We start from the raw sequence: 16,698 nt of genomic DNA on the forward strand, positions 1-16,698 counted from the left end.
TTGAAATCAGGCTGCCACTGCTACTGAATAAGACCATTTTTTTGGATAAGTCACCTGCCCTGGTTAAAGTTAGACAAGAGCAAAGAATACACTTTATGCGAAAAACACATATAAGGCAAACATTTCTTCCTTTTTCATCATATCTTGATACGCTGATTTGTAAAGACTTATATCACAACCTTTGTTATAACTATTGCAACTCATTAAAACTGTATTATGTAATATATTTTGACTTTTGGTGTTGCATCCTTACAAAAAGAAGCTGGTTTGCAGGAAGTTCCACATGATTGCTGTGGGATTCCAAAGGTTCAGGATAAAAAAATTAATGCAATTAAAAGAAGACATACTGCACATAGTTTAAGAGGTAATCAAATTGCTTTATTCAAAAATATACTTTTCCATGTATTTTTTTACATTTTCAGTTAAAAATACGGAAATTGTTTAACTAGAAAGAAACAGTATCTTTTTACAATTATTTGAGATTTCTTTTGCCTTCTGTTGTCTATGGAAGCTATATAAAAGTCCCAGATCTTTTATCAAGCACTATTTAAAGAATATAAGGACATTTAGAAGATTGTCAATATTACAAGGATTAAAATAACCCCCTGGAGAAGGGGAATTTAATTGAAAACCATAATTTCCTTCAAAGTCCAGATGATGCATCTTCAAAAATATTTTTGGGTAACTTTTATTAATAGTATTATATTACTCTCTAGAAACAACTATTTTAACATTTCACTTGAAAAGATTTTGCAGGTAGGCTCATAGCAGTAAATCATTCATGAACCGACTTTTAGAAGGGAGAAAATGCAGAGAGAATACATAATTTTGTTGTTCTAATTAAAAATAAAAGAATCAGTTTGTTCATATCTAGTTAATAACTTCCAGTTTCTCTGAAAAGAACCAAATTTTAAAATCACTGCCCTCCTGAAACAAATCTGAATTTTATCAAGCCTCCTTACAAAATAAGAATATTTATTCATTATTCCTATTTAAAAGTCAACCACCGCTTTGGATTTTCTAGAAGTATTTTATCAATTTTATCTTGGGATATGCCTCTAATTAGCATTTTAGGAACTATATTTTTAAGGATATGTGAATATCCATGACCTCCATATTTCATCAACCTATTCTTAGTGTGCACATCATGAGCCATCAGAATTCTGTCTTCATAGCCTTCATCGATCAGCGTACGAATCCTGCAAAAGTAAAACGCACACCCGTCAGTGAAAGGTTCTCACTCTGCAACAGCACAGAACTGAGCAGGATTTACAGTTCTTACATTACTGTATTGCTAGACTGTATTATTACTGAAAACAATTATTTTTAGGTACTCAGAAGACATATTCCTTATATTTAATTGAAATTAAAACACATATTTTATTGAATGAAAAAAACACCCCAAAAAACATACCATCACCCATCTCAAAGCAGAGAAGGAAAAACTCTTCCCAGCTGGCACTTGACTTTGCATTCTCATTCCCACTAAGTCCACAGAGGAATTAAAGATCTTAGCATCACTAAGCATGGGACACTGGTTTTATATACATAAGTAATAATCTCCTGCATAAACTCCTCCTCAGCACGATCGATTCATGGGATTAGTTCTTGCTACTGACACAAAACTGGTCCCACTATGTTTGTTAAGGAGCAGGCTCTCTCTGTGTGTGACAGGTCCTGTAAGAAGCTTGTCTCATTTACACAAATACTTTCACATCTTTAGTTACTTGCCATTTAGCAAACCAGGTTAATAACAATTTTAAGTTGTCAGCATCATATTCCATATAGACAGCTATCATCCGAACACATTTTAAAGACGTTCATTAAAGAAGAAGATAAATAAGAGAGGCATTGCACAGTGCTAGCACATGCCAAGAAACAAGAGGAGTTAATATGGCAGCTCAACTAAGCAGACTTGGCAAAACGACAAGTCGTCAGCTTGGAAAAAGAAGTAATCCTTCTGGTCACTCCCTTGTAACCAGTCTGCTACAACAAGGCCTTCTGTTCACGTTTCACTCTGGGAACCTTAATCCTTCCCTCAGCTCACTTTTTAGAATTTATTTGGTGGGTGTCTGTATTGCATGACTGTAAAGTTTCCCACTAAGCTTCGGTCTAGTTTGGCAGTAGACTGCAGCATTAAAGTGGCAGAGACAGAGAGACCAGACCTGGAAAATGCTTGTTCCTCATGAAGGCACCCAATTCCATCATTTGCCAGCACTGTGAATTCTGATTTTTACCTTCTTGACTATGCTTTGACCAGAAAGAATGCAAATACTAGTTTCATAAGTGACCACACTATATCTGAAAGACCTTACTGTCAGTTTTTATTACAATTAGTTATGAGGAGATGCATGTAGCAGGTTGAAATCAACATGGGCAGCAGGAAGAATGCAAGCAAGATGGAACTTGGTAAAAAGTTAGCATCTTTCAACAGAACACCATAAATAGTGTCATATAGTGCAAACCACCATGTATACCGTAGTATTACAACATCACAAGTATCTTCTCCAGCCTGAAATAGAGAGGACACAACCTAATCAGAAAGTAAGAGCAAAGACACCCGAGGGACTAAGTTCTTTGCTAACCAAATATCGTCTTAGAATCATCTCCTTTTATATTTGGACTAATTTCACAGGTTGGGGAGGCGTATCGTCCTTTATATTCCCTATTCATTGCTGCTTTTTGCTCATTCATCTAAATTTGCTTCTGCCTCACAGAAAAACTGCCCCTGAGAAGATTCAGTTTTTCACTTGCGTTGGCAGTAGGTTGCAGCAAAAATGCTTAAGCACACACGCAGCTAAACTGTGTTTAAGCAGGAACGGCATGACTACAGAAGTCTATGTTTTGAATAGACAAGACCTGAACATATATTTTCCATTTAGTATTTTCATCAACACATTTAAAGGTCAATTCGATTTCCAATTCTCTAGTGCTGTTTGACAGAAAAATAACCCCAAGGAGATTGCCACTCCCATCCTATGTCCAGTGTGGATGCATCAAAAGCCCAACAAAACCCATTTAATGGCACTATACCATGAGAAGACAAAATTTTCATATTTTCTTCCTACAGACAGCCTGCTGCAAGAAAAACTCAAATGCCAGAGAGTTTAGAAGAGACATCGGTGGCTGAGCAAGTATCATGGATGGAATGAAAACTGCCACGGTTGAACAAACACTTGTTAACCAAGGCACAGTCCATTCCTCATGGTGCTTCTGTACGTGCTGACCTTCCGTGGCACAGGAGAGGGGAGGGGGCACAGGGAAGGGGAGCAACTTTACCCATTCTAGATGTGAAAACTGCAGATTCATTGCAACACTTTAAAATACTGAGTGCAAGACTGAGAGTCCTGTTAAGAGAGAGAAACGATTTCTAGTGTGAAAAGCAGCAGCAAACACTTGGCAGTAAGCAGAATAATAGCCATGGCACCTAAAGAAGAGAACAGCCTCAAAACAAACAAAGGTTTCGTCGAGGCTAATCTGACAATAAGGGGCAGGGAAGCTATGCCTGAAATATAAGCGAAAGCTAGAAAGTTACTTCATTAGTGATCAGGGATCATAGAATCTTTCTCACCAGAGAGAAGGGAAAAATTTTTTCTGACTCTGGAAGTAAAAAAGACACATGCAGGACAGCACCCCATCCCTCAGAAACCTGCCACTTCACTGCACGTGAACACTGTGGACAAACAGCACAGGAGGATCTCATCTCCAGACAGAGCAGACGAGTTAGAAGCCCATGCCCAGCTGATCCTACCTCTCTCAGTTTCTGCAAGGAATGCATCTCCTTGGCAATACCTGGGGTTAGCACAGCACAACAGATCTGCTGTGCAGCTGAGCTGAGACTGCAGGTGAGCTGATGAGAAGCGGGGAAGAGGTATCCTACCAGTGGGGCCAATATTTTCTCATTGTGAGTGTGAGGAGCATGGGAGCTCTGACGAGACAGAAATCTCATCCGTCAAAAGACAGAAAGGGCAAAAGGAGACGGGGAGGAGAGGTGACAAAGTGCTTGGAAGAACAGAAGTCTGGTTTTCAGGACAGAAGCACAGGATCAAATCCACCCAAGACAACCAATGAGTTTTGCTCAATTAGTGCATTCATGAGGAGATGTAACAGGCTCAGACGATGCTTAGTAGCAACACTAAGTTTCCAAGACTATGCTTCAAACAAACACCAGACCCTAACGTAAATCCAGTATCTTACATCTTCCTTTGCAGATAGAAGAAATGATACATGCTGCCCTAAAGAAGTGACAGCAGCAAAAAAGAAAAAAAAAGCCATTATTTTAGTATAAAAAAGACAATTTTGAACAGCAAGCAGAATTACTCTATGATGCCCTTAAAACAAGTACCAATAGTACTCATTTGTCAATGGTAACACTATAGCTTAAACAGCACGGAAGAAGATACCTTGCAATTCTTTCGTTGTCACTAGGCATGTCGATATCAGGATGGAACTGGTAATGAAGAAATTCTGTACCAAATAGGTCATATTCTAGATAGCATCCTAGTTTAGCAAATTCCAGAAGTTCCTTTGTATCAAATATAGTCCTGCAGAACATATGTAACACAAAATCAGCATTGTAACAGGAAGAAAAAAAAGCTCATCGTACAAGGAAAGGTTATTTTGTGACTTCCTACTTGCAAGGAACAAAAAATATAATCTAAGATTTAATTCACCCTTTTGAAAAACAGGACTCCTGTTTGACACATGCACCTTAAGCTGATACACAGCATTGTCTTTCACACATTCATCAGAGACTTCATGCATTAAAAAAAACAAAACGAACCCAAGTCTTCCCCCAGGAAATATTAAAAGCATTTACAAGAATCTTTAAATGGAAACAGGAAAATTACTTACTTTTGATATCACTAACCCTCTCAATAGACAACCTAACAAGGAAGGACATTTAAGGAGGTGGTTAATTCATAGTGACATTTAAAAAAAAGACAACAGATTACTTACACAAGACAGATTTACTTTGCCAAGAGTTACAGGAGACGGCTACATCCAGGGCTTGTTTCATCCATCACACCCCGGTAATACACAACTTTGTCTTTAGTTTCTATTCTGTACAGTGATGTTTCTGGATTGTCATTAGAACAGCAATATATCATTGTTTGCACTGGGATCTGGCCAGAACGCCTTAAGGAAACGCTCTCACCAAAATATATAATGGCACTGTGAGTACCTGGGACATGGGCTTTGCAGCAGATTGGAAAAGTGAAGGAACGAAGCTACTAAAACCCATCACTCATCTGGAAAAGAACGGCAACTGAAATAAGAGCTCTCTGGAATATTTTTTTTCCTTTGAAACACTTTTACCAAAAATATAAACTATCCAAAGGAAAACAAAAACACTTTAATGATACATTGTAATTTTATCTTTATAGCCACAACACAGTTTTTTCATCTACGGAAAAAACAAGTTACCACAAGAACAGCACAGTTCACCAAAAGGGCAGTAGTTTAATTTTTTTAATTATTGCAGATACTGATGTCACTTATTTTACCCTATAAAATTACATCATAGTCTGTTGCTATGGAAATGACTGATTTCACAATTTCAATACTATGACTTAACAACAGGATCAAGTAGGAGGAACAGATGGGTTGCGAGAGAGAAACCCCTTGTTCAAACAAGCCTGCCATCAGCAGGAGTGTAAGACTTGCCAACTGTAATTAATAAAAAAATATTATTTTTAAATAAATGTTACAGTTTACACAGATTGAACATTTATCACCAAATGAGTTTTCAAAGTGCAGAGCAAGAGAACGGGTTATTTCAGATCTAGCCCTGCTCAGTTCACAAGGAGACAGTAGCCAAGAGTACTCGATGCTGTGCAGGTGGCACAAACGACTGAACTGTACATTTCAAAATGACAGCCAGAACAATTTCCTTTTAAAACTATTGTTAGTGTTGTGCTTTTGGGTGCTCTGTCCCAACGAAGAGCAGGCGAGCTTAATTTCATCAGCCACTGGGTCCCCTTGTAAGCCACGTGGATGCGGCGGCAGCTCGAATTGCTAATCTCTGTGCTGGAATTAGGTGTTTGGGCAACGATTGTCCCTGAGCAGCCCGGAACACACAGAAAAGCAGACAGGACACAGGGAGGTGTCCTGTAGTTTGGACCTCACCCATAAATCCTCACAGGGACATTCACCAAGCCATTCTCAAACAGGCATTCATAACAGTTGCTATGAGCCTTCTAACAAAAGCTACTCAAGTGAATGAATGTTGATGTCTACCAAGACACCTTTTTAACCTCAATTTGTAACAACAGTCAAAGCCAAGACTCAATCCCTTTTGCTTCCCAGCCTTCATCTACACCATAGTTTCACTACAGACACTTGCTATCTTTTCTTCTAAGATGCATGGTAGCCAGCGTTTTAGTTTCATCATTTGACTGTAAATCCACCCGAAAACTACCATTCTGTCTATGTCAAAAGCAGACAGGAAATATGGAGCTATATACAAATTTATCCCACATTTAAGGGGCTGGGACGCTCCCACGTAGCTTCTTCTCACTGGAGGAGACTTAAAATGTTAAGTGCACACTGCAAAGTCAATCTTCACAGTAGTTTACAGTCTATGTTACAGCAAGTGCCAACCCACATGTGTGAAAGTAATGACAGAAGGAGTAGAAGGAAATGTCATATTGTGCATCAGCGGCTGTTAGTGAAACTGCACCTCTGTCTTGATTATTTTCCTACTTATATTGCTTATTTACCACCAATAAATCACTGAATTAATTATTTACAACAATGTATAAAGGCAAAAAACCAGAACTGGATGTTTATGTAGTATCAAAATGGCTACTAAGTAATGACACCTGCAGCTTGCTCAGCCTCTTTCATACAAAGATTTCAGTAATCAGTTTTTCTTAAAAATGAGAGAAAAATATAGCTATAGATACAATGGAATGCAGGTAAATACATAAAGAAAGCCTGTATCATTTAGATATAATCAAATATAAATAAAATTTTGTGGCACTGAATTTTATGCTCCTAAAATCCCCAAGTAAAACATTGAGCTCTGTGTGAATACAAAACACCTGTAGCTTGATTTGCAAGCTTTTAGAGCATGCAACTGTTAGAAATTTGAAGCTCCGTGCTCTTGCCTGTATTACACTCACTGAGGGCAAACAATCCAATTGCTGAGAATCATATGACACAAACAGTCTCCGTTATTCAGCAACTGGCCAAACCAATCAATGCTTGAACATTTTCCAGCACACCATGAACAGCACAAGGTCACACAAAACTGAGGCTGTGCTTCTAAACTGGAGAGAGAAAAGCATTCCGATTCCTCTCCATGTCCAATTTGGGGCTCTTGGGTTTTGCTCTCAAGGATACTAAAAGTTAGGTCTCTGATCTATTTTCTTTTTAAGCCATATTTCTTCTGTCTGGTAGCAGAACTGAAAATATCTGGCTTCTGCTTTGATCTGGAATCCAGACAAATCAAGGAGTTCTCCATTAATATCTGAGAGATTTTGGTCAGGCCCTTAAGAGTGGCTCAGTTTTCAAAAATGCTGGAAGCCCAGCAGCTTCCCACCAATTTGGTGAGAGCTGCTCAATTTCCAGTGCTTTGTAAATGCAGTGATTTGTGCAGATATAAATTAAGGGAATCCCCATTTTTTAAAAACATGGCTATGGTTATTCCTAATCTCGCCCCCAGAACTTCAAAGAGAGCATTTAAAATCCCCAAATCTCTATCAATGTGAACTGAAAAGCTGATCCTGACTGAAGTGCTGGAAGCTGATCAAGCCCTATATAAGCAGTTCCATATTTTTAAGTCAGTCAACTTGAAGATAATTATTCACATTATGATCCCAGAAGACAACCGAAACCTAGCTATTTGCAGTGGGTTGTGGCAACACTGTCAGAAGGACAGCAGAATAAGTCTGCTTACCTGTCCAGGTGAGACATGACTGTCTTTGAAGCATCAGCCCCAGCTTCCTGCAGAATGCGGATAATTTGGAAAGGAGCATTGCTGTTCCTGCCAGGATGGATGATAATGGGGCACCCGAGCTGTGACTGAGCCTGTGCTGTTGCCAGAAGCACTCTGTGTTCGCTCTGAGTCAAAGGCCAGGAGCAACCTATTTCTCCCACCACACCACACTTGATGTTAGTCCCATCCGCTCCATTGAGTATTTCATCAACAATAATGCCTGTAAGCTAGAGAACAGAAAAATGAGATTTTTGGTTATTAATACTATTTGTGTTCAATAGCACCAAATTTGGCCTACGGACACTATGCTAGTAATACTCCCGAGGTCCTTCTGAACTTATTTAATTAACAGTTGAGCGTGTGAAAACATTGCAGTTAAAATCTGGTTTCTGACAACTAATATTATTCTAGCCATACACTACGGCTAAAATAAACACAGAAGTAAATCTCTTTAACAGTATCCACTCACACAATTGCCCAGGTTTGCTGGGAAAGCTGGTCTATACATAATTCGAGCACTGATTTAGGCTGAGACTAAATTTTCTTTAAAAAAAAAAAAGTTATTTCATCACGAAATCTGTGCCTCGCACTCCTGAATTGGCTCCATAAACAATTCAATGTAATTTCTTGCAACACAAGGGCTCAGAGAATATTGAAACCTTGTCATTCAGACAGGGAAGGGAGAAACTCTGGCAAGGATCCTGAAAAGACAAGTCTAAGGCAAATCCTGCTCGTGGGAATGCCAACGTAAAATGACAGGAGCTCCGCTGACTCAGAACTACAAGAACAAAGCTCAGCTGACAAACTTACAGGGTCATAATTAGCTTGCTTTTACAATATTCACAGGCAAAACAGACATCAGAATCTGCTAATAAAAGCAGTTTGTTGTAACAGCTTTAGTTTTTCTTTTCCAGAATAGGCCATATATCTTAAAGAATACAGTCAGAATCGAGAGCACAAAATGGCACTGATGATGACCTTCTAACTCTTCGGCCCTAAACGTTAAGGAATCACAGTTTTAAGGAAGAATAAAGTGAACAAAGGAAGAAGGAAGGTTTGCATGCGAATCCAGAAAACTGAAGAACCCCAAACCAATTTTCAAATAAATCTCTAAGTCATCCTTACTCCACACCTTATCTCTTCAATAGCCCCAAACAACATAATGATAAACACTCTATCTACACGCAAATGTCTGTCCAAGCTATTATGATTCACAGCCTGCCCAACATTTTATCCTACGATCATACACCTTCTGCTTCATGTATAACCACTCTACCAACCATTTCTGTAGACTACCAGATTCAGAATTCACTCCTTTCCTGAAGAACATCTTTCAAAATATTCAAATTGTCTTTGCCTAATCAGAAAACATAATGTCAAATTCACTGGCAAATGAGGAAGCTCCAGTTATCACGGATCAGTCACTGCACAACCCTTTCTAAGTAACTGCCTTCTGGACTGGATTAAGTATTGATTCCCTGCTGAGTACAGGACGTCTGTGGGGTGGGTCTGCAGCAGTCCACCAAATGCAGAAGAGAAACTTTTGCCCCCAGAAATCTATTTGTATCAAATTTCAAGCAACAGAAGAATATTTAGGAAAAGTAGTACTGTTCCATACAGCTCGGGACAGCTTGAGTCCAGTGTGGTCAGCAGCACTGCTCAAGTTTTGACCATTGATTTTTAAAATGAATTTTACTCATTTGTAAACTGTGAGAGATTTTTAAAAAATTTTTTCAGCTCTGTATCAAGGCATTCACAGCCTCCTGCCTTGGAGAGTTCCCTTCCCTCTTCTCCCTATCATCACATTTTCTTAATAAAAGATGAGTGAATATTTATTATTAGAGGAATATCTGGGGACCTCAGCCATTATTAACACATTGTCTTAGGCACCATACAAACAATCTGACGTAGATTCTGTCCTGAAGAGTCTGGACAAATGGTAGAGAAGAGAGATTTAACAGCCAGCCTGAGCAGAGCAATGATTTACAACTGTCCTATAAATATGGCAATTATTTATGTTTTTTACAAGAATTCTGGGTGATCTCATTGGGAAGCAATTAGCCAGAAAAAGAGACAAAAGAGGCAGAAGGGATTTGCTTCTTCCTTAAAAATTGTAAAAAGAACAGGATAATTGGTGTTGTACCAGATGCCCGCACATTAAGTACTTTATTTTCCTTTTACTGTTGCATTATAACAAATCCCTGAGAGAAAACGGAGCTTAAGAATTGGAAATGCTGACAGATAATCTCAGCACACACAAGTAGTGTTGGTCTAGCTGTACACACAAGCTGTAAAGCTGTTCCCGAGTTTTTCACGTTTAGAACTTCTAGATTTCATCTATTTTGCTGGAACTGCTCTCCAACTTTGACTCATCCAGGGGTAATTCATAGGAAAGAGACTCTGAAGGCAATGGTTAAGACTTACCTGCTCCACTGTCATGGCCTGTGTTTGAGAAGAATGAGTAGAACCCACGTAAAACCCAGCCCCAGCAATAATATGGACTCCAGTTTCCTCAGCAAGTTTCTTCAAAGTATTCACATCCCGATCAATTCCTGTGGTTGTGTTTTCCACGATCGTCCCACCACCTGCTGCTTTAAAATGCAACAGCTCCTCCTTCACAGCATCTGTTTCTTGATACAAAAGAAGGTTTTCTTTATGGCTGTAGGGATTCTGCTTAATCCAAAACAAGTTCTTCATCTCAATTGGCCCATCAGACAGAGGCTCTTCACCTGAAGATGGTGGACAAAAACAGCTGCTGTAGTTCATAGTCAAGTGTTCATGAGTCAACGTATAGCCAAGGTGGTCTGGATCCACAGGGCCCAAGACAGTCTGCACCTTCCCTCCCAAAGAAGGCATTTTTCTTCAGCAAAAGGAAAAAAAAAAAAAAAAAAAAAAAAAAGAGCCTGGGAAGAAGACAAGAAACAAAAACATTTCAGAAGAAGCAAACGTTTCTTACAAAATTTCTGAATTCCCTCCTCTCACGTGCACACATACCTACATGCTGTGTGTGCACTGGACAGTTTTCAAATGCTGTTTCCAGTAGAGTGGTCCATGTGAAAAACAAAGCATTTATTTCGCCCAACTGCGCTTGTACAGTACCACATTCTAGTACAAGGAAATTGTCATCGTTTATTGTGCTATAGTCAATATCACATTAAGATAAATATTTCCTATTTAACAACAACCACTGTATGTTCATTTAGGATTCTCTGCTCTTGAGCAGCTGTCAAATTTTGTCAGCTTGAGCCACCAGATGAAAATACTTGGCATTAAGGCTGAATATTCCTTGCTGATACATTCAGTTTATTTAACTGTGTCCTCCAAGACTCACTGTCCCCCTCACATGCTGAGGAAGCTGTCTGTGTTTGGGCACCTTGTCTGCCCCTCTTTATGAGGAACACCGGGATGGGGGTGATCACCTGCTCCTTTGGCTTTAACAAAGGCTCAGGCGCTCCCACCAGCTGTGCTGTGGGGGCCTGGAACAGCCCAGGACAACTCCCCCAAAGCCAGCAACAGCTGCTAAAGACACCGCATGGTCCCTAACCAGCGGGGCAGAAGACATCAGCTTCATTGTCCAAATATTTTACCAGTTAAGAACAGACCTTAACAATTTTTATGGCTCAGATTTTAAGAGACTTTTTTTCTTGAACATGAACGAAACATGTTATTTGTCAAAACTTCAAATGAGTGGTGACAAAGATACACACTGAGGCTACTGTTTGCATTTGGTTCATGTCAAAGGCATCTGCCCTGTGCAAGTTTGCCTTGGCTCGCTACAGGTCAGAATGAGCTGCAGCTCTCCCCATTGGGATTTTGGGGTATCTTTTTCTTTTGGGGGTGGGGGTTGTCTTTTTCATTTATGTGCCATATTAACATTAAACATAGCTGACTACCCAATTCTTGTTAGATCTTCCTGATGCTAGTTGCAAAGGCTTGAGGATATATAGTTATAATCCCTACTCAAACAAAATCATCAGTTATGAAACAAAATACATGTTTAATCATGTCCAGAGGACAGGACTAACTAGAGCATGCATTATTGATTAAAGAGAGAGGTCTTTCCCATTTCTTTCTCCCTTTTAGTGAATAATATCATAAACACGGGTTTGTTACTGGTGAAGCCCTCAGAGGACACTTTCCTTTTAACTGCTAAAGTTAATCTACCTGACAGAAAATGATGACAGAAAAACTGAAATCTGAAGGGCACGGAGCTCTACATATCAAAGGGCACAAGAATGTCGAGGTCTCTTTGGGGATACTTTCATCTCATGAGAAGCAGTCATTGTCGGAGTACCAATGTACGAAAGTGACCCAGCCCCTGCCAAGGCAGGTATCACCTGCCTAGTGAAGTCTGTAGTGCTGGCAGTTATTTTAAAATGAAAACTTGGCCATCCACAAGAAAGAGAAAGGACTGACTATGTTTGCTTGCCGTGTGTAAAAGCAGACTTAGGAAGAACTGTTCTTTTATGAACTTCATTTCTAGACTAGTGTGTTGACTTGTTTGAGAAGGCAGAAGAATAATTACTCTCACAGAACAGACTGCTGGCTGATTAATATATAGATCTATTTTTTGCCAAATAAATTAAGAAGCGCATGATTTCAGAAAATATTATTCTTGAGTAAATAATTAAAAGCAAAATACCTGTCTTAGTCAGAAACTGCTGCTAGCTGCAATTCAAATAAATTGTCCAACCCAGTCATTAATTCCATCCTTGAACAAAGCTGGGGCTCTATAGAGCAACCCACTATTTTGGACAAAGTTCAATGATTTGAGTCATTCTTATACGCACAGCAAAGAGACTAAGATAATTACATTACCTTTGCCTCTCCCCGCCCCCCCCCCCCCTCCTTAAATATCTCCACTCTGGTATTCAGTAAACCCCTGACAGCATAAAGAGTCATTACTACTCTCTGCCTTAGAGACACATTTTTCTTTCCCCATCTTCATTGACAATTTTCAAATCCATTTATTAAGTTAGGAAAACAAACCTATATAAATATTTTGTTATATAATTGAATATTTAAGTATTGAAGGTCTTTGGATAAAACTTGACACAAAGCGTTTACAGTCTGTTTCCTTAACAAGTTTGCACTTCAGTTCTTTAGTTATTTAACCATGCAGTTACTCAAAAAGGCCACTCTAATTAAACGTGAATTTTTGCTCACTTTCAGATTACTACTTTGATAAAAAGTTGATTTTCAACATTTGTTCCCACTAATTCCTTTCCAACACAGTTAATTTAGATTACCCTCAATTAATCTGGCCTGACCACTGTGAAGACCTATGGTTGCATGTGTGAGATCATCTTACAGCCTGAGGCTGCTGTCTTCTGATCTATAACAGTGGGAAATATCTAAAATTACCAGTTCCAGTGCCAGGTTTCTCTTGTAGCACATACTAAGCTGCTGATTTTTAGACTCTAGATTTCAGATTATAGCTTACATACAGAGTTTACAGAACCAATACCTACTATTGAACCTTTTGATTGAGGCCAAGGACTTTTATAAATACAAGCAGCATCACAAAAACAGAAACTGACACGAAGAGCATTTAAAGTAGGCCTAATTTTATCTGCGTGAAAAATACGATTAATATTAATATCTGTGCCTGCTTACTAACACAGTTTTAGAAACTCACTGTTTTTAATGAAAAAATTATGAAAAATAAATAGAGTCAACAACCTGTGACTGGAATTGTTTTTAAAACCACTGTCCTGGTATCTTCCTTACTGTCATTTACACAGACAGCATGCCCTGATTATGCTATAATGGTACATTATTCTTAATAAGATTCACTTGATGGAACCAGAATTTAATTATTGTCTTTAAAACTGATTTTAAGTGCAAACAGCTTTTAAATGGAATAAGGACTTAATTTAGGCATGTATACATTACTACAGAAATCGATGTTCGCATGCCTTACAAATGACTTGCATGCCATGTTTTACACAGACTTTTCTTCTGAGAAAATTTCTTCTTTCATACACCAAGGACTGAATTCATATCACCTCATTTAGTCATCTAAAACGATGCATGTCTTCTACAGAATAATCATATAGACCATTTTCATAGAGGAGATGGAGATATCCATTGGCAACTCATCCAGCCTATTTTAATGTCTGTAATAGAACGGGACAGGTCACTTTCTGTAATATCAGCCTCCCTTTTATGGACTACAGAGGGAGCCAAGAAACAATCCTGGACAAGACAAGTGTATTTTAGATGGTCCTACATAAGATGTGTGAATGATATTTCCTGAATCTTAACCCACTCTGAGGGGAGGGAGGAAGGTGCCGATTCCTATGACAAAAGATGAACAGGCAGGCTCTTACCTGGCAATAACAGGTATTTTGGTTTTGGAAATCACTAATTTATGCTGTGGTATCACCAAGGTGTGCCTGCATAGAACAAGGCTTCCCTGCTCTAGGTGCTGTATAAACAGAGAAATAAATGGTACTTCCTGAAAATTACGTATTCAGATGAAAAGAAAATGAGAATTGCTTTAAGATATAAACAAAACTTGTATTATTTCACAACAGCCTTGAAACATCACCTTAACATTTCTGTAATAAATTCTGGACAAATCTTTATGTATGCTGCATAAAATACGACTCTCACCATTAGCAAATATTAAATACTGGTGAAGTAAATATTTTTCCTAAAGGTATTGTTAAGAAAAAAGAGACTTGCTGCTAAAAAGGTCATGGTACTGCATTCCTGAATCTGGTAAAAACTCCACTGAGTTCAATAGATGTTTTGCCTGAATACTGATGACAAGATCTGTGTTTTCACTTTTCCCATCTGAAACTTGCACTTCAGTCATTGTGTCATTTTAATGGTCCTGTAACGGGAAGTCTCCCTAGGTTTGGATTAGTTGCTTCCTACAGTAACCTCATATTGCTGAAACATTATAATCGCATAAACACAGTTTCCACATGCTAACGCTGCATTTGTTTTGATTCAGTAAGCACATTTTAACGGTATTAGCACAGATTCTCTCTAGACTTGTATGGGAATCATTTTATTTCTATTACATTACAAAGTGAGATTACAGCAACACTAAATCCAGATTGCTGTGACACAAAATTTACAAAAAAAAGCAAAAAGAATAGCTCCATAAATATTTATTATATTCAGAAAAAGTTAAACACAGCTGCCATTTAGAAACAAGGGCTGCCCTGGCTGCATCAAGAGCATTGTAAGTGAGCCTTTCCTCTAGAACCATGCAGTTCTAGGAAACGTGACATAGCACAGGTTCAGCATATATTTACAGATAGAGGAAATGCTTTGAGCATTCAATTCCACTGTGAGCAACCACTACAGAGCATGGAAAAGCCCCGAATTAGAAATACACAACGCATCTGTAGTAAATTACCATTAGCTAGTACATGCTGTGTTATCTCACCATTCCCCATATGCAAACATTTTGAGCAAGACAAAGGAAGAGGAGAGGCAGAGGTTAAGAGAGCAGGTGTAGACTATTTCAGGAAGAACTTAAAAACCAAACTTTTCCCCTCTTCCCCCATGCTTCTGCCAACTCTGTAGACGTTTACAGCGTGGATAGAACTCAGCATGGTTCTTCCTCTTCCCTGAAAGACAAACGAGTTTTCTAACTTCTTCTAAGACAGACGGTTGCCAGATCTACTTTACCTTCTTCAAAAATCTATTCAGATGTGCTAATTACAGGACAAACATGCCAGAAAAGCAGCGCTCTCTCATACACTTTCACACAACAAACATGGCTTTTTTTTTCTCCTGCAGTGTCACAGAAGTGCAGCTACAAGGGCTATGGAGCAGAGTTCACCACAACTGCCTGGGTGAGAGCAGCAGGAGGAGTGAACTTGCTCCAGAAGGACAGATACAGGCTTCCCTGTCATTTAGCCCTGCAATTCCCTCTGTGCCAAAGGCTGTAAAGGTGTCTGACAGCCTACGATGCCGTATTCCTACACGGGCACTCTCACAGCACTGCTAGTTGTCTCTGTGTTACACAAGCTAACTGCACATCCCGTACTGCTTTGGAGCTATTTTGCACAAGAAACAGAATTTGGAAATGGGGTAAAAGTACTATGAAAAATTTAAGTTTCTGGGCAAACTCCTGTCTCTTCTGCAGCAATGGCAGAAGTACTTCTCTGAAGGTGACACAGATTATTCCCACTAAAGTCAGAATTATGCTTCCCTGTCTTCAGGATTGACATTGGTCAGAAGGGACATTGGTCTTTCTCCTCTCTCAAACTGGAGCTATGAGATTATCATGATTTGCTGAATTTCAAGCTAAATCAGAAAAATGAGCCAAGGAAAATAATCTTATCTATTCCAATTTTTTCACTGCCTTCAGACTCTTATTTTTTTTTAAAAAAAGCCAACAAGTATCACGACAGTTTTTCATAGTATGGCCCCTTGCCTAGTGCAGAAGCGTACTAAGGGGACAAGGACACTGGCTGTACCGTGCTGGCCTTCTTCCTGGTTCTCAGTCTACCTGCAGCAGGATGGCACACTAGTACTTCCATCAGCATCAACACTGAGCAAGGCTTTGTGCCCTAAGGATGAATGTCACACAGGAGATTTTTCATGCCTTGTCTAAAGCTCTTCTCATAGAGGAAGGGAACACTTACAAGGCGTCTCTCCTACAAGAACTCCTGTCTAACCCCACATTAGCATATTTTGCAGTGCTTCCCTTAATGGGGCACCTGCAGTTTCCCATCTTTGGGTGGCTATACTTCCACGGAGCAAGTAAGAACCTCACGATTGCAGATATG

At 39.1% G+C, this 16,698-nt stretch overlaps 1 protein-coding gene across 2 annotated transcripts; it reads right to left on the bottom strand.

The window, feature by feature from the left end:
- Window positions 1-988: 988 nt before the first annotated feature.
- Window positions 989-10,798, bottom strand: PTER (phosphotriesterase related). 2 transcript variants are annotated; one of them, XM_086614797.1, is made up of 4 exons: window positions 10,367-10,798; window positions 7,904-8,169; window positions 4,404-4,544; window positions 989-1,199 (listed from the first exon to the last, which is right to left on the bottom strand). In XM_086614797.1, exons 1-4 carry the CDS (start codon window positions 10,796-10,798, stop codon window positions 989-991), a joined length of 1,050 nt encoding a protein of 349 aa, XP_086470923.1. The 2 variants fall into 2 exon arrangements, with proteins under 2 accessions (XP_086470923.1, XP_086470924.1); XM_086614798.1 differs by lacking the exon at window positions 4,404-4,544.
- Between the last annotated feature and the right edge of the window lie 5,900 nt (window positions 10,799-16,698).

Source organism: Tauraco erythrolophus, chromosome 7 (genome assembly GCF_009769465.1).
Source record: "Tauraco erythrolophus isolate bTauEry1 chromosome 7, bTauEry1.pri, whole genome shotgun sequence".
In the NCBI taxonomy this organism is placed as follows: Eukaryota; Metazoa; Chordata; class Aves; order Musophagiformes; family Musophagidae; genus Tauraco; species Tauraco erythrolophus.